At 37.9% G+C, this 17,985-nt stretch overlaps 9 protein-coding genes and 2 non-coding genes across 11 annotated transcripts; 6 read left to right on the top strand and 5 right to left on the bottom strand.

The window, feature by feature from the left end:
- Nucleotides 1-543: 543 nt before the first annotated feature.
- SEC15 (Rab GTPase-binding exocyst subunit) lies at nt 544-3,063 on the bottom strand (the record flags this gene model as incomplete). Its single annotated transcript, XM_043191898.1, has 1 exon — nt 544-3,063. The coding sequence occupies one exon, from the start codon at nt 3,061-3,063 to the stop codon at nt 544-546; it is 2,520 nt and encodes an 839-aa protein (XP_043048530.1).
- Nucleotides 3,064-3,273: 210 nt separating this feature from the next.
- Nucleotides 3,274-4,125, top strand: IRC6 (uncharacterized protein; the record flags this gene model as incomplete). The annotated part of the gene is made up of 1 exon (XM_043191897.1): nt 3,274-4,125. One exon carries the CDS (start codon nt 3,274-3,276, stop codon nt 4,123-4,125), a length of 852 nt encoding a protein of 283 aa, XP_043048529.1.
- Nucleotides 4,126-4,163: 38 nt separating this feature from the next.
- DAL3 (ureidoglycolate hydrolase) lies at nt 4,164-4,811 on the bottom strand (the record flags this gene model as incomplete). The annotated part of the gene is made up of 1 exon (XM_043191896.1): nt 4,164-4,811. The coding sequence occupies one exon, from the start codon at nt 4,809-4,811 to the stop codon at nt 4,164-4,166; it is 648 nt and encodes a 215-aa protein (XP_043048528.1).
- A 602-nt stretch (nt 4,812-5,413) lies between these two features.
- On the top strand, nt 5,414-6,181 carry ADH4 (Adh4p; the record flags this gene model as incomplete). Its single annotated transcript, XM_043191895.1, has 1 exon — nt 5,414-6,181. One exon carries the CDS (start codon nt 5,414-5,416, stop codon nt 6,179-6,181), a length of 768 nt encoding a protein of 255 aa, XP_043048527.1.
- Nucleotides 6,182-6,433: 252 nt separating this feature from the next.
- FZO1 (mitofusin) lies at nt 6,434-9,124 on the top strand (the record flags this gene model as incomplete). The annotated part of the gene is made up of 1 exon (XM_043191894.1): nt 6,434-9,124. One exon carries the CDS (start codon nt 6,434-6,436, stop codon nt 9,122-9,124), a length of 2,691 nt encoding a protein of 896 aa, XP_043048526.1.
- Nucleotides 9,125-9,241: 117 nt separating this feature from the next.
- On the bottom strand, nt 9,242-10,945 carry KQ657_001086 (uncharacterized protein; the record flags this gene model as incomplete). The annotated part of the gene is made up of 1 exon (XM_043191893.1): nt 9,242-10,945. The coding sequence occupies one exon, from the start codon at nt 10,943-10,945 to the stop codon at nt 9,242-9,244; it is 1,704 nt and encodes a 567-aa protein (XP_043048525.1).
- Nucleotides 10,946-11,640: 695 nt separating this feature from the next.
- Nucleotides 11,641-12,030, top strand: KQ657_001085 (RNA-binding signal recognition particle subunit; the record flags this gene model as incomplete). The annotated part of the gene is made up of 1 exon (XM_043191892.1): nt 11,641-12,030. One exon carries the CDS (start codon nt 11,641-11,643, stop codon nt 12,028-12,030), a length of 390 nt encoding a protein of 129 aa, XP_043048524.1.
- Nucleotides 12,031-12,116: 86 nt separating this feature from the next.
- On the bottom strand, nt 12,117-13,496 carry KQ657_001084 (uncharacterized protein; the record flags this gene model as incomplete). Its single annotated transcript, XM_043191891.1, has 1 exon — nt 12,117-13,496. One exon carries the CDS (start codon nt 13,494-13,496, stop codon nt 12,117-12,119), a length of 1,380 nt encoding a protein of 459 aa, XP_043048523.1.
- Nucleotides 13,497-13,636: 140 nt separating this feature from the next.
- Nucleotides 13,637-13,709, top strand: KQ657_001083. Its single transcript has one exon. It is a non-coding gene; the product is annotated as a tRNA-Arg (tRNA).
- Nucleotides 13,710-13,720: 11 nt separating this feature from the next.
- On the top strand, nt 13,721-13,814 carry KQ657_001082. The gene has a single exon. It is a non-coding gene; the product is annotated as a tRNA-Phe (tRNA).
- Nucleotides 13,815-13,964: 150 nt separating this feature from the next.
- On the bottom strand, nt 13,965-17,696 carry KQ657_001081 (oxysterol-binding protein related protein; the record flags this gene model as incomplete). Its single annotated transcript, XM_043191890.1, has 1 exon — nt 13,965-17,696. The coding sequence occupies one exon, from the start codon at nt 17,694-17,696 to the stop codon at nt 13,965-13,967; it is 3,732 nt and encodes a 1,243-aa protein (XP_043048522.1).
- Between the last annotated feature and the right edge of the window lie 289 nt (nt 17,697-17,985).

Raw genomic sequence — 17,985 nt, 5'->3', positions numbered from 1 at the left:
CATCGACCCAGCGATTCAGCAACTCAGCGTTAAACCGACTCAGCAATACAACGATACCGCTTTGAGCCAGGTTGTAGTGGAACAAATTTAGACTTATATTCAACTTCCCACAATGTCAGCTCTTTTTACAAGTGTACGTTCGAGAGCTCTCTCTACTAAACCTATTAGATTCCCAGAAACAATGCCAGAAACTACAGTACCAATAAAGCCAAGAATAGGTCAATTCCGTACGGCCTTTTTCCACTCATTTCTCATTGCTTCTACTACGTATATGATTCTCCATGCGATTTGGTACCGAATGGAGCTCGAGAACGCCCAAGTAGCAATGGAAGCCAAGTCTGCGTTACTAGAACAGCGGATTCAAGAATTGGTCGACGAGAAGAAGCTCAGGTTCGATGGCCAAAAAAGATGGTATCACAAACTTAAATTTTGGACCTAAACTGCAAGAACATGTATATAGTTTACACTAGTTAATTCAAACCGTCTTGAATAATGTATTGAAAATATAAGTAAATGTCATTGTGTTGTACATCCAGTGTACGATTAGTTTGCCTTATTAAATCGACTGCTGAACTTCGCAAACCTCGAACTTGTAGTATTGGAAAACAACGATTGGTTGTCGCCCATTTGGTTCGGAGTCTGTGATCTTACTTCTTCCAAAGGAGTGTTCACGTCGAATTGAGGACTTTCTTCGCCTGAATGCATCTTGGAAATAAGTTTGAACCCTTCATCAGCTCTGATACGATCAAATCTCGCTCTAAAATCTGGGTTCCGTTTATATTCCTCATAGTCCTCGAGCAACAAGAGATCGATGCATTGGCGCAATTCATCAAACGTTTTAGTCAACACATCACTATCTGATTGAGTGGTGTCCAATTGTTGCATTGAGCTTTCCAAGTACTTGATATCCAAGTCAAAGTTCTCTATCCCAATACGATTGAACCGCGGGACGTCTTTAAGTACATTGACAAAGTGTTGGGCCACAGAATCATATGTCCGTATTAACCCAATCGTCTTGACAGCAACAGGTAATGTAGCAAAGATGGACGTAAACAAGTTCTCCAAGAACATGGCAAAGTCTTTGATAGAATAATTGGATTCTGAGTTTTTAACGGTAGGTAGCCAATCGTCCAATTCAACCATATCCAATAATTCTGAAATCTTCCCATCCACCATAGCAAATATAGTTTGTTCCGCAAATTCTCGGAGCCTCTTGAACTCGTCAACGGCTCGAAGCGTATACACATTGTCGTTCCCATGAACTCCAAGGCCCATGTTGACTCTCAACCTCCGGTTAATCAACTTCCCAATCTCAAAAAGACTGTACAAATAGTATTCCAAATTAGTATAAGATTGGGCGACAATCTCCTTGTTACTGGCATTCTTCTCGATGAAAGCTCTCATGTCGTTACAGATACCGTACCCCTTTTCGCTTCCCAAGATTCGTTCAAAGATTTCGTTGACAATAATTGAATTCAACTCCGTGATCTCCATGCCGTAATGCATTCGGGTGAAGTGTAGGATGTCATCTAGCAAAGATCTGATCCCCAAACAGAAATGAACATAATCCTCACTGAAAGGTAAGCTGACAGGCATTCGTGTTATCTTGGAAGGAGCAAAATACTGGTCTGGCTTATACCAACAAATCTTCATGATTCTATCGTAGTCATCCTGATTGTTTATAACCAATGGCATATAATGGTCGGATTGAATGGCTTCTAAGAACTCCGACCTAAAATCTTGGATTAACTCGGGAGTCAATTGGTTACGGAAAAGTGACATCAATATGTCGTAAAGATCATTGATTCGAAACCCATTATTCTCCATGATTTGCATGAAATTACCTATTAGATTTTTCACTGATTCGAACTCACTAAAGCCGTGCAACTGGGTTTCAATAAAACGAGCTAAGACCGGCTTTAATTTCGCCACATAGGAGTCCCATAAATCATTCGAATTCGCTTGGGTTCTTAATTGGTATTTGGTCGACAAATTGATCTGGCGATCTAAAACAAACAATGCAGCTATTTTCCGAAGATAATGGTCTAAAGTATTGATATCTTGGAACTCTGCTATCGATTGAGCGGTGGCAGAAGTTATGGGGTAAATGACTCGGTTGTATCTCTTCATCCATTCCTTGTGGTATAAAGCTTGTAGTTCCTCTTCTTCGTTCATTGTCAGATAAACTAGGATGGAATCAAAAATGGTTGATAAGTCGATCACCAAATTAGCGTCGTTCAAAATGTTAAGGTTAGTCAGTGGGTCTCTGCTGACAACTTCGACCGGTGAATTCAACTTATGCGATTTGAACGTAGGATTTTTTTCACGTTCTGCTTCCCAATTGGTTTGAAGTATATGTAAGTTATCGTACAATCTGTTACCCACTTCGATCAACCGTCTTTCCAAGTTCATTGATAGCCATTTGTTTAAATTATCGAACGACTCCTCTTTGATCATGTTGGTCAAATGAGGAATGGAGTCATAGATCTTAAGTGAAAAGCTAAAGTTCTCAACCTTGGGCAAATGAATATTCTTCAATTCGTCTATCAGCTTTAAAGCACTAAAGTATTTGTGTTGTTTAATAAGGTCATGGATTCGGTTTGTACTTTCCAACACTTGAATACACAAGTTCAACACAACGCTGGTTTCTTGGATCTTGTTCGAAACTTCCTTAGCCCTTATATACTTCTTTTTCCTCACCACTAAATCTACTACTGAATCGTTTAAAGAACGACTAACGTCGACTAAACTTTCGCTCATACCTCGTGCGTCTGTGTGGATCTCGTCAATGGTATCAATACAACTATTAATATCCTTAGTTGAACTCAATGACAATTCTGCTAATTCTTCGTCCTTTTCACTAACAATATCGTTCAATTTGTAGATTAAATCGGAGAGTCCATTGGATTTAACGGCATCCTTTATTATGGGGGCCAAACTGTTTAAGTAATCTTCCGAGTTTAAGGACGTCTCATAGATGTTGTCGTCACGTAGTAAAAGGTTCTCTAATACCCCTGTTTCTATGGTGGGCCTTTCACCCGCAGTGGTAGCAGCTGGGGCCATCTTATGCTATATGTGTTGTAGGGGAATACGAATACACCATTCGTATATCAAGTAAGTTTTGGTTTTATCTGTTTCAGTCGACTGAATTGTTCGCGGTACACGAAGACAAAACAAAGGCTATGACTCCGTAGAACATTTATTGATGGTAAAGTAGATCATATTTTATACCGCGAGTAGTCATCAACCTGCAGCATAACATACTTCAGTAAAATGATACCGAATCATGTTTTAGTGGTGGGACCACCACATAGTGGTAAACTACGAATAGCCCAAGAAATTGGAGAAGAATTGGAATCTCCCACCATTAACCAAGATTCTCATAGCGGGCTAATCTTTCGAAAGAAACTCTCCACGCGATACTTTTCTACCAACATCAATATTCTAGTGGACGAGTACCCTGGAGCTCGAGCTGATGACGTGGGTTCAGACTCTGCCAAAGCGAAAGCACTCGAAGAATGGGCTGGCGAGTTCATGTCTGATGAGATGACCGAACTTCGCGACGCTTTAGATGGCCTCATATTTTGTCTTGATTCGAATGACAAATTAGAACATTTGGAACGATGTCTTGAAATTTTGGAATCAATTCGTAACGTCCTTACACCGGAAGATGCCTATGCTTGGCCAGGATTCATTGTAGTGGTTGTCAACGGGCTTCCTGAGGAAGACAGTTGTTTAGCCATTGAAGATTTAGCTTTAGTTCGTGGATTGGAATGTGTCAATTTGAAACAGAGTGGTTACAACGAATACAACGAAAGATTGGGTCTCGGTCGAATAAAAGAACTATTTGATTCGCACGAATGGTCGAGTACGAGTAATGAAGTAGAAGAAAAACCATCAACGTCTAATCTGTATGAGCAAAGAAAAACAGTACAGATACAGTCGATGACAGAACCAATACTTGCAGCTGAGGAGAAAGAGACCAATGAGGAACAACCCTTCGAACTATCAGAGATATTACAACGACTTTCGCTTGAAAAGGAAAAGGCAGCTGGGATGCAAAACAAAGAGCAAAAGGAAGCTTACGTACGAAAAGTTATAGACGAAATCATTGATTACATTTGATACAACGTTCTATTATTGTATAGTCTAATTATTTGTCTCTAGAGCTTACTAAGTGGTGAATCTATGCTATACTCGATCTGGTAGCCAGGTTCAAAATAACATTCCTGACAATCTTCGTCGGCGACACCATTTTCGTGGATCAATACTGCGAAGTCCAAATGTGGAATGGTCTCATCCACAACAACCATCGGTGCGTGCCATGTCCCCATGCCATATGTAATTGATTGGTTCCCCTTACAAACGAAGGCTTTCACCAGTGAAGGATCAGGCAACAGCTCAGGCGTTGCGGGATCAGACTTTGCAACAATGACAATGTATGATATCTTAGATAACTCTTGGCCCATAGGAATAAACGTCTGGGTAGAATATGGATGTCTTTCTAATGCCTTAGCAGTATACTGATGGGTGGAGTTGCTCTTCGTGATTAAGTGAACTGGAGCCTTGCATCTAAAGATATTCCAGTTGGCACTGGCTGGAGTCCCACTGGGTGCCTCTTTATAATTATTAACTATAGGCGAGACCTTATGAACCTTAGTAGCCGTGCCATAATTAGCAGCAGAGGATTTCACTGTAGCCATTTGATGGTCTGCACTGATGACCCCTCCATATGGTGCAAATGCCTCTGGAGTTAAGGGCTCGGTTTTGATTGGTGGTACTCCCAGTACACTGAACGTCTTCAATACCATGATGATGATGAAAGTGATGTTTGAATCAATCAAATCAAGTCCTTCATAATGATAAATTCTTCTTATCTAAGACCCCGGATTTTGTTACTCGGAAATCTCCGGATAAGTAGGCATGACCCGATCTCAACAGACGGGAACAGAATATGAAAATTGCTTACAAGTTGATGAACTTCTATTATGACCTCATACAGCGTCAGGCATCTTCTAGAATCTCTGAGTGCAACGTGAATTCAGGGTGTAACTTCTTCTTGCATAGTGTTGCTGTCAACAGACATTCTCTCGGCTTCAGCTTTAACGGAGACTGGGCCTGAAATAGGATAAAATCCATTATATACGAGACTGTATATATGTAGACTTCCTAATGTGGAAGGGTGTATAAACAAGATGGCATGTCTAGACTACCGAATAAAGTAGCCCATGACATTCTATTATCATGTAAAGCAATCCTTTACCACCTATGTGAAACTGACTATTGAAGGACCAAAAAGTATTTAACTGGTCCAATTGAACGACTTTAAGATGGTGTTTTGATATTATATCACTATAGAATCACTATAGAATCATTATTCAATTACAATTACAATTATAATCACAATTACAATATGTCTTTTCTTTCCAAAGTCTCCTTAAAGGGTAAGTCATCAATTATCACTGGTGGTACCAAGAACTTAGGAGCTTTAACTGCTCGTGAGTTTGCCGCTTTAGGATCGGATTTAATCCTCCACTATCACTCTCAAAGTGGAACACCCGAAGCTGAAAAGTTGAAGAAGGAATTAGAAAGCGAATATGGAATCCAAGTGTTTCTTTTCGCCGGTGATTTGAAGCACCAAAAGGCCAATGAAGACTTGTTTAAGTTTGCTATCGACAAGTTTGGTAAGGTTGACGTAGCAGTAAATAACGTTGGGATGGTGATGAAGAAACCACAAGTTGAATTCACTGAAGAGGAGTTTGAAACCATGGATGACCGTAATAATAAGGCAGCCTTCTTCTTTATTCAAGCCGCTTCAAAGTACGTTGCTGAAGGAGGTAGAATCATTTCTATTGTAACTTCGTTATTGGCTGCTTATACTCCAAACTACGGTGTTTATCAAGGTACCAAAGCTCCTGTTGAGTATTACTCCAAGGCTGCTTCTAAAGAGCTTCACGGTAAACAGATTGCTGTCAATTGTGTTGCTCCTGGTCCAATGGATACTCCATTCTTTTATGGACAAGAGACTAAAGAGTCTGTTGAATTCTGTAAGTCCTGTGGTATGGGAAACAGATTGACTAAAATTGATGATATTGTTCCTATTTTACGATTTTTGGCTACAGAAGGTGGTTGGATCACTGGACAAACCATTTTTGCTTCCGGTGGGTTCACTGCCCATTAAATATCATATGATATTTTTATATTTACGTAACTAAATAGTGTGTGTTCCATAGTTACGAATTGAATTGATATCTGTATATGACCCAAGTGAATATTTAAATTTTTCTATAGTGAACGTCGTGTCCTTTACAACTTCGCGAACTGGTGATGTTTTCGTATTTCACTTCGGTATACCATGATGATGGCAATAAAGAATTGCTACCCCCGCATCTTTCTTGTACATGATTGATGGATATATAGCTAACTGTGTGTCATGAGCTACAAGGAGTTTGTTCACTTGAAGTATGCATCTGAAAGGGCCAAGGCCGAAATGGAAAGCATGTCTGAAGACGGTGCCACTTTAGTTGATGGCGATAACACCAGACTAACAGCAGGCGACAACACTAACAATAACAATAATGACGACTATGCTAATGATGACTTCCCTGCTCAGGTTGTATACATTCCTGATGAGCATCAGTTCACCGAAGATTCACAAACACTTATTGAAGGATCATCGTCGTCATCGTCAAAAGTTCACCGGCTCGGAGGTTCGAAGCTGATGAAGAAGCGGACTTTAGAATCCTCAGTACAGCAAATACGTTACAACGATAATAAGTTAGCCTTGGATAGATCAATTCATCAGACCATAGAACTTCTTTACGAGTTATCTAGAGAGAATGAACAAAGACCAGTGTTCTACCCTACCACTACGATTAGCAGCGAGAATAGTCAAATGTTAAACTCCGCCAAAGCACATTTGGCGTTCATAAGAAATAAAAAAGTTGATGCCAAGAGTCTGAACGATTTTAAGGTTGAACTTGATTCGCTTCCCGATTTCAAAGTGTTGCGTATCAACGTTCAGTTGGACCGTCATCCATCCAATAACGTTGTAGCAGATTTGGACAAGAAGTCCATTGCAAAGCTCTTACAGCTGAAGATCCAACTGCAAGTGAAGTACTTACTCAATTTGAAAGATAGAATCGATGATACGTCGTCCAAGGTATTTGTTACTGGAGACTTGAACTCGGGGAAATCCACCTTTTGTAATGCCTTGTTAAGACGTAAAATCTTACCGGAAGATCAACAGCCGTGTACCTCTGTATTCTGTGAGGTTATAGATGCTAAGAAGGAGAACCACGGTACTGAAGAAGTCCATGCTATCCCGATAGGTAAGGAATATAGTGCTCGGGATCAAACTACCTACGAAATATACCCTTTAAAGGCATTGGAGGACTTGGTAGGTGAATGTGACAAATATAGTTTATTGAAAGTGTATGTTTTGGAAGGCAGGAAATTCCATGAAAGCTTGTTGCACAATGGAGTCATTGATATTAAATTGATTGATGCACCCGGTTTAAACATGGACTCCTATCAAACCACCCAAGTGTTTTCCAGACAAGAAGAAATCGATTTGGTTGTGTTTGTTGTCAGTGCTGAAAATCATTTCACTCTTTCAGCAAAGGAATTTATTTCCGCTGCTGCTGCTGAGAAGAGATATGTGTTTATTGTGGTCAATAAGTTTGATAATATTCGTGATAAGAACAAGTGCATGAGTAAGATCTTGGAGCAAGTCAAGAGTTTGTCCCCAGATACATACAAGAATGCTCTGGAGTTTGTTCATTTTGTTAGTGCTGAAGATTTTGTTCCCCCTGATGGTGATGGTGATGATGATGATGATGATGACGGTGATGATGATAATAATAATAATAATAATGACGATCCTAATTTTGACAACTTAGAAGCATCATTAAAGAAGTTTATACTTGAAAAGAGATCTATTTCAAAGCTTTTACCAGCCAAAAGTTTCTTACTTAATATCTTGAATGATTTGGAAACATTGTCTACCATTAACGAGAAGATCTACATCCAAGAGAAAGAAGAGAACATGGAAAAGTTGAGGACTTCTATTGTGCCTAAGTATAATGAAGTTATGAAAAAGAGTCATAAAATTGCCGAAGCCATTACCACTGTGATTGAAGAAACTTGTACCAAAGTTTATGATGAAACCAAACTTGAAATCATCGACACAACTGTCAATTTCGGGGATTCACCGGTTGTCCCCTTTGTTGGGTTCCAATATCTCTATGAATATGCAAAGCAAACTCAGGTTGTGATGATTGATAGCATTCTATCGTGTATTCAAAAATGTGAAGAAGAAACTAAAGTTGAAACCGAAAAGGTGGTCGACAGGATCATTCTGTTTGGGAAGAATAATTTAGGTGATGAATTTTTGCAGGACAAGGTATTCAAATCAGATTTAATGTTCACAAGAAAGAGAGATACCATCAAGAAACAATTGGGAAGTCTGATTTATTTTAGTGATTTTTTTGATCCTAATTGGGAATCATTCTTAGTATGGCTTGGGATTCCAAAGTCGTATGTTCAATCGACTCAAGATCATATTAATCAATATAATCCTATTGCAGCACTTGCTACTATTCCATCGAGCGTTCAATCATTAAAAAATACCATTTCTTCTCCAGTCACTTTACAAACCATCTATGCTTCAGGGAAGATCCTTACAGCCGGTGCTGTTGTTAGGAAGGTTTATGATGCTTCCTATTATGTTACACCTTCTAATTTGAAACAGATTGCAACTCCTTTACTTCTTGGTGTTTCGAGTATGGCCATCATCTATTTGGTTTCAGATATGCCAAATGCATTCCCAAGAAACCAAGCCAAAAAGTTACGTAAACAAATTGTGGACTTGGATTATGCTCATGTTAATGCCACCCGAATGGCTCAAGAATGTCGTCAAGTTTTGAATTATCCTTCAAGACAAGTGATGAATAATTTCCAGACCACCATTGACAAACGGTCTGTTGAAAAGGAAGAACTTGAAAGGGCAATTAAGGATTCGGAGTTAAGTTATGGATATTTCCACGATTTATTAAGAAAGGTCCAATCCCAGAAGCAAGAAGTTGATGATATTGATTTGGAAACCATTCATTCGGTTGAATAATAATAACAGCTTTTCGTCTGTGTGAGTCCTCTTATATTTTGTCTATAGTTTTTGATGTCATGAATTGTATTATACCGGCTTGTATTTAGTTTCGATATAGTTCATTGACATCCTTTTTTATAACCGTTTCAAATAGTGTTGTCTTATAATGAACAAGGTAACTAAGAACGCGCAAAAGGCGAGAGCACAAGCAACTTCAAAAGCTCCTTTGTAACATTCATTACCCAAATAACAAATACCAGTTTCGTTATTGGTGTTCAGATCATAAATGTGGCCAAAATATTTGTTCAACACGAATAAAACAACCATAGGTCCAGTGCAAATTAATCCCCAAGTAGTGGTAAAAGTTCTGGTACCGAAAAAGTCTGCTATAACAGCAGGATAAGTTCCAAAAGTTAATCCGTAACAAGACCCTACTATTGCTGAGGAAACTGTGATCATATAAGATTCATTCAGATGAATCAAGATCTGTTCACCTGCAATTAAAAGTAAAAGGGTGAACACAACTATCCATAATCTTTGAATATGGTACTTCTTATAGATGAAATCAGAAAGAATCCCCGAGATTACTCTCCCGGAAAACGAACCAATGGAAATCACGGCCACTTGTAAAGCTTGTAAATGTGAAGCAGCTTCTTTAGTTTCCTTTAAGTTGGAATAGGCTGGATCTTGACCTCTGTTGTATTGGGCAGTAACCACAAACCCAACGGAATAAATATACATTTGACCAATCCCACTTGCTAATGATACAACCACAAAATGAAGTAAGAAAGCCTTATCAGTCAATCTATTCAAAATTACCTGTTTCAAGTTTGTTTTCTTGGTCACTACTGGAGTTCTAATTTCTGTAATCATTGCTTTTGTTTGTTGAGTTTCAGTTTCTGTTGCATCAGCCATAAATTGGGTATTAAGAGATGGGGTGTAATCACCAGTTTCTCTTCTACCACCTTGAGCTTGTGGTTTTGATGGTGGTAATATTGGTGGAGCAGCTGCTATAAGTGAAGTGACAGAAGCTCTTGGAGTTCTTGTACCAATACCCCAGAAACTAAAGGAACCTCTTAAAGATTCATCATCATTATCACGAACCATTGGAGTACTTTGAGCATCACATTCAAGTAAACTTTGAGTCACAGACTCTGTGGCTTCACTTGGTTCATTATCACCTTCAACAATTGTTTCTTCATCAATTGCAAATTCTATTTCATCTTCATCATGATCCAAATAAATTCCTACAGCCCAAGAACCAAAAAATGTCACTGCTCCACAAACTATAGCCAAAAACTTCAAGAATCCAGCAGTATCATGGACATAAAATGTAGCAGAGACAGCAGAAAATACAGTAGCAGCTAAACCATAAGCACTGATGGGGCCAGCACCAGCAGCACCTTTATGTTTAGGGAAATTTGATTGACAAGCTTTCAAAGTAGCATAGAATGAAATAATTGAACCAAAACCAATTGAAACCATGGCAATACAAATTAGTAAAAGAATTCCAATCACATCTTGATAAATATGATAAATGGAAATATAACCAATAAAGATACAAAGAGACCCCAATAAAATAGACCACCGAGGACCAAAATGATCAATTATCATACCTGCTGGTAACCCACCAAAACCTGTACCCATATTAGTAGCCAAAGAAATTGTAGCTGAATCCGAAGCCGTAAGTCCAACATGACGAACCAATTGAGGCGAATAAACTCCATATAAATATGGTGTACCAGCTGCCAACGATACTACTACTGATACCACCAAAGTAGTTAGCCGCAACCCCAAATGGGATGGTCCCCTCTCAGCTTCCCCAAGTGTTATAGCCATTTGCTGAATCTTGTCTGAATTTTTTTGAAAAGATAACAAGGGGATGGGATTATTTATATAGCTGATGATCTCGGTATTCCAGGAATAAACGATCAGAAGTGTACACTGTGGCTGTTTATTATTTAACAAATTGTATTTGTTTATCTTCTTTATCTCTATCTATCTTTGGCTGTACAGAATCTTTATCAGTTGCACAATACCACGTTTCAGTTATGTAAATGTTTATGTAATAAAGAGCACAATGTATAAATGTGATCTATCACAATAATAATAAAATTATACATCAAGTACAATGTACTAGATACATCTGTCAGTATTTATATGTCTGTTGGTTAAGTAAGTATAGCTTACGGTTATTGCCGCTGAACTGAACGGAACTACATGTATTACAACGTATCACATATATGAAACAGAAAAGAGAGAAGATAAAAGCTTTTCCATATACTATCATTGCTACGGATTTATAGATAAGGGACGTGTGGATACCATATAATTCATTCCAACGGGAGTGAAAAATAAAGTTAAAAATTTACTTCGGAGGTCTCCATGATTCAAAATATGATAATGAGTAGCATTTAACTATCGGCATTACTGGTGATTGCTGTGAGGGACTGTATACCGTGAGTGACGAGTACTTTAACGTGAGAACTTAAATACTACTGTTATTTTAATATATTTCAATACGTGATTCCATTATGGGTAGGCTCACAAATTCTGATTTCTTGAAGGAATTAAAGGCTATTCTCGGAGCCAATGAAGGTAAATCTTCCGTATACTTAGTACAAAAACGATTATCTACACCATTACCTGTTGAAATGTCAGAGAAGGAAGATTCCATTTCGGATTTACCATCTAATGTTGTGGTTAATAACCACTTTAATAACAATACACAACAATATCCTGTATTAGTACGGGTGGCGACTGGTCATAATGAAAAGAAAACTAAACAGAAGCTTTCTACTGTGGTTGAAGTGGATCAATTGGATCAATTCTGGGTAGATTATGTTCAAGTAATTAAAAGTGGATTTGTGGGGTTGAAAAAGAAGGAAAAGAAGAAGGCCAAAAAGGGTAAGGTATCCAAGTAATATAAATATAAATATACATATCATAATGCATACACGTACATACACATGTACATACACGCGTACACATACCCACAATTCAGACTCCTCTATTCTTCCATAAGTAATAACCCACTGGGATATATGGAATTAACACTACTAATAACATCACTCATCTGATGACTAAGATCTGCAAATGGTGGAACGGAAGATTTAAGTTTGAATTCATATCTCATTTTGAAATCCTTGAAAATTTGCTGGGCTTCTTCATCACTCATGACAAGATCTATACTATTATGAGTATCTTCATCTAATAATCCATGACTTAATAATTCCACATAGAGAAACACATCCTCCACTTTAAAATGACTAGGGAAAAATACCGTTTGTCTAGAACCATCAGACATTTTTATCGCTACACGAGCTGTATCACCATTGGATGCACAAGTATTATTTTTTAACTTGAGGAAAGTGTCTGCTTTATAACGTAAATATTTCTTCTTTAACTTTTGAAATTCCTTTTCCTTTTTCTTTAATCGATCTTGTGCCAAAGACTGCTGATATTTCAAATCTTGTTGTTTCAAAAGTACTTGGCTCATAAACTTATCGCTTAACTCATTCCGGATGAGTGATAATTCAGACTCGTATTTCTCTATTCTTTTAGTAAACTTATTTCGAATCAAGCTCTCAATATCCGTTTGATCTCTCAAATTGCCTTGGATCTTCAGCACCAATGATATTCTGGCGGGAGTCTTCACAGGTCCTTGTGGTGACATGGTGGTTGTTCTGGTTAGACATAAAAGTCCTAAAAAAGGGAACTTGGTCACATTCAAACTATTGGCTACTTGATAAGCTTCCAGATCAGTAACACATCCTCCCCAAATTATAACATTGGGAGTATTCTTTATCATCTTAATAAATTCTCCATTGGTTATAATCTTATTGAAAATAGATGATCCATTCTCATTCTGTAAAGTCGATAAATAAACAAATAAAAACTTCCCTCTTTGAGTTGCCATATAAAGTGCTTGTGAATAACTTCCTTGATAGAATGGTGGTAACCGGATAGAAGGATCCACGTTTAATAAATCTGGCAGAAGTTGATCCTCTAATTCCCGTACAAACTTATTGGCTTTATCAATAGGATCATAATTAGTTGGACTGCTTGCTGATCTTGGTCGAGGATAATGATCTTTGAAATACATCACATTGAAAAGTATACTGATACTTCGAACAACAATCAATGTTGTAATGATGAACACTTTAATAATTATATAGTTAATCCATCGACTACCATTAACCATGGAATCTTGGATCTTTGGCCACCATTGATTGCTTTTGCTTCTACCTTCTTCAATCCCTATGTCTTCATTGGGGAACCCTCCAGGAAGACGGTTTACGACGGTATCATTGTTTGTCACTGGCAAGTATTGTGAATGATCACGTCGTGCTAACCGTTGAAACCAACTAGTTATAGAATTGGTTGTCATTTTAATGTAGGGCAAACATCCGGTTACCGCCAACAATTAGTTAAACTGAAAATAAAGCTAGATTTGATACTCAACTATTTTCCTGCATATTTCCGTATATCTTATCTTATTTTATTGTGCCCTTTTCTTTTCAAGAAAGCGCCTGCGTAGCGTAATGGTTAACGCGTTTGACTTCTAATCAAAAGATTGCGGGTTCGACTCCCGCCGTGGGTTCTTCTTCTAAAGCGGATTTAGCTCAGTTGGGAGAGCGTCAGACTGAAGTTTAAACTCCAGTCACAGTTAATCTGAAGGTCCTGTGTTCGATCCACAGAATTCGCAATTTTTTTCAAAGGATATACAACTTCTTTTTTTGTTTAAGACTATTCTGCTTTTTATAGGCATAGCGTAAAACTGATTCTAAATAGTCTTTATATGTACAGAAATGGATATATGAACAAATGAAACATATGATAAAATCATATAAAATTATCAGAAAATATCACCAGAATCAGCCAAATCTTTTTGAGCTCTACGATTCCAATAAGTATGATTGAACTCCCAGAAGGCATCACCAGTAACTGGATGGCGTCTTTTAACGAACCAATTGGGGCGATAGACTTTCTTGGCGATTTCCCGTTCCTTTCTAGCTTTTCTTTGCTTAACTTCGACTCTATTTTTCTCGTCTGCAGCGAAATCATATTTACCATCTTCCATTGCTCTTTGATCAGGTCTAAGTCTAGTATCAGTTGGAGGTAACCAAGGTCTTAAAGCATCATCTATACCGTTCAATGTGGTAGCAAAAGCAGTTAAATTGAATGGAACTTTAGGTCTAGGAGCACATTGCCAAACTAAAAATTTCTTCCCACCATATGGGTCAGTAGAATTACCTCCTTCATCAATAATATTACTGGCTTCACCAGTAACTTTCATATCTTTAATATGTTTTGCAAAGATCTTTGAATTCCAATGTCCTGCCATTGCCCAATGAGCTTTACCACTGGAGTCACATGCTTGTCCAGATAATTGATAAGCAGAAGATGCTCTCCAACCTCTTTGTTTCATATCAACTACCATAACATCACCAGTGGTATGGTTTGTGACATGCATAGCACCATAATTATCAACAGTAGGGTTCCCAATCATAATACCCACAACAGCAGTATTAACTTTCTTCCAACTGTATAATTCTTCAGTAACTTTCTTACCATTTTCATCAATAACACCATTATCAGGCCTCATAACACAAAACATCTTACCTAAATGTTTGAAATCAAACAGCCTACCTCTAAACTTTGAATCAACGGCATTTTCTCCATAATAATCCCATTTAACTGATTCAACGTGACAAGCACTAATTGGTGGATGATGGCTAACTTGTTCCGTAATCAACCTATAGTTCTTATCAGGACGACAATACTCAAAGGTTTCACCTAATAAAGGATTGAATGGTTTAGCAATTCTGTCAATGGTTGATGCATATTCAGATGCTGCAAAGGCTGCAACATAAATCATCCGTAAAGTAGAATCATCGTATCCTGCAGCTGTATCTAATAGAGTACTATATTCAATATCTTCTGCCAAACGTTGTAAAAGTGAAGTAGGTTCATTAAATGAAACTGGCAAAGTCATCCTTGTCATGTCTTTGCCAATCATCGATTTAACAACCCCCCATAATCCAACTTTAGGTCTATCATCTTCATCAAGTAACAATTTTGTTCTAGGAGGATTTTCATAACCATTGTATGAGTCTTCCTTTTCAATTAGAAGTTTCTTCTTCAATTGAGGTTCATTTACCACTTTCAATCCACCATTTGCAACGGTGATATAACCACGCGCTTCAGATTCTTTGGATATTTCGATTTCTCCAGAAATAGCCAATTCTGCCTCTGACGTGCCTAAGGTAAACTTCAGCTCAGCCTCCTTCTTTTCATGAACTGTTTCCAAATCAGGCTTTTCAGCAACAGTTGTCCTTGTCAGTGTATCCTGTTCATCGAGTTCTGGCTTCTCTCCTTGTACCTCGTCATTATCATCAATCAATTCATCTGCATCAAAGAATTCGTCTTCAGAATCCTCGAGAATTTCTTCTAATTCGTCTTCTAATGCAGTATCACCTCCAGCAATACTAGCAATAGAAGCACGACGGATAGCTTCACCGTTGGCCAAAGATGAGATATCGGCACTTTCTGGTGCTTGTCCTTCTAATGATAAGACTTGAGGAACCTTATTAAGAGACCCAGACTTGATGATCTTCTTCAATTGTTTCCGCTGACCTTCATAGGCAGCTAATTTTTCTTCCCGACTTTGGAATTCCGATTCTAATTGACGAATGGATTGTTCCCACAACTTATTGATTTCCAACTGTCTTTCTAGTTTAACTAAGGTCCGCTTCTCTCTTGTAGAAACCAATTTGTTGTATTTGGAAAGTAAATCTGAGATGGTATTCATTGTGTTAAGACCAACTTCACAGAATTCCGCATCTTCGGGATCCTCTTTTTTAACATGTGAAAGCTTTGTAATCAAATCAACAAACCCAGCAATCTCCATATCGATAGATCTCTTTATTGTGAAAGCCAACTCTGAATCATCAGCAGTTACTCCACTAACACTGTCAGTGATCCCACTACGTTTGGAGTATATTTCTGTTTCGCTGCTTGAGTCTTCGTCTTCGTCAACGTCGTTATCAAAGTTTTCAAGATCTTCTTGATCATCAAAGTTTCTATATTTAATAGAATCAGTTAACGAAGTCACTGATCTATTTTCAAAACTGATTCTGGTAAGTGAATTTGATCTTGAAGGAGGGGCCGAGTCATCCTCAAAAGATCCAGTTGATCCTACGCTTGAAATTCTTTTGTGGCTTCTTCTTTTCATTCTTCTAGGAATACGCAATAGTTTCTTTGTTTTACTCTCCAGTGATAATTTCCGTTTTGGTTCATCATCAGGTGCATTACCTAAGTTGCTTGGAACATAATGCTTAGAATCTTCAATAGAAGATGTTTCCGTCACAGTATAACTAGGAATAGCAACATTGTTGTTTCCGGCATTTCCGGTGAGTGCTTCAGGGCTATTAGAACTACCGGGTGTATCTGGCTGTTCATCCACAATTGAACCTCTAAGCCTTCTCTTGATATTATCTTTGGAGATTGTGATGGCATTTTGAAGATTCCAAACCCATCTATTTGTTTCAGTGGCATGATTGGCTTTTAAATGTAATCTTATACCATTTTTACCAATAATTTCAAATTTCAGTTTCTCTGAAGAGTCAAGGTGTAAAGTGGCATATCCCAAGTTAATTGAGCCTCTGCAAGCGTTAGAAGTATCATCTTGATCGGTATAATACGATAAAATCCCATTAGAATCCAAAACAAAATATCTCAATTTATATCCACCAGCGAAATTGGTCCATTTACGTAAATATCCTTTATAAGTGGGGATAACACCTGCTTTCCCTGAATTCTGGGAATTTTGTACTGGATCCATCATAGTTTGTTCCTTGGAAGCAGATTGTAATAATTTACGTAAAGGTTCATTTTTTGGATCAACCAAATCACTTGGTAAACATCCCTTTTTATCTCTTCTAAATGGATCACCGCCATGTTTCAAGATCCATTTACACATTTCCAAATCATTCTTGCTTATAAACTCATGTAAGACGGTATTACCAGTTTCCGGATCAGCACCATTGATATCTAACAATTCAGCGGCTCTCAGATTACCCACCAATAGTTTTTCCAATTCCTGGTAATCTCTGTTGATAAAATATTCTCTTAAGCTTAATGCCAGGGTCTCCACAAATTTAGCTCTTTCATATTGCATCACCTGAGCAATGTTCAAGTCCTTACACATTTCCACCGGTTGTTCCTTATTACCATTCAAGATAGTATCATTAATGTTAGGCAATGATAACAAATATCTCACCACTTCCAATCTACTAGAAGCAGCGGCCAAGTGTAAAGGAGTATTACCTTCTTTATCTTGAGAATTAATATCAACAAAGGGGAACTTATCAACAGATTCAACAATATATTTAATGGTAGACAATGGAGACACTTGAACAGCATAATGTAAGATGGTTTCTCTTAACCCTAAGATCTCACTATTTTGCATAGTAACCTCCACCGAAAGATCCTCAACTAACTTATCTATACGTTTCGAATCTCCGCTACGTAAAGCATCAAGGAGCTTCAATCTCATGAGCGAAGTGCTCACTTGATTAGCTGACATTGCGATACACTAAACAACGAAATTGATTAAAATTAAAGGATTAGATTGACAGGGTTATTGTGAACTTTATATATAACAGGTACAATATGTGGCCAGTAATATTAATAATTGTTGTTCATTCATTTAAAGTATGGGGGTGTGAACGTACTTCGATTTCAAGCTAACGTGTGGATCCCCGGGTCGTGCATATGCTCAAGAATCATAAAGGATGACATAAGACCAACCGCATATAAAAAGTCAGCTATAAAGCCGAATTGAATGGTTCATATGTCTACCTAAGTCTACAAAC

Source organism: Scheffersomyces spartinae, assembly GCF_019049425.1.
Source record: "Scheffersomyces spartinae strain ARV_011 chromosome Unknown scaffold_14, whole genome shotgun sequence".
Lineage (NCBI taxonomy): Eukaryota > Fungi > Ascomycota > Pichiomycetes > Serinales > Debaryomycetaceae > Lizanozyma > Lizanozyma spartinae.
The sequence above is the reverse complement of the archived record's forward strand: the minus strand, read 5'-3'. Positions and strand labels throughout refer to the sequence as shown.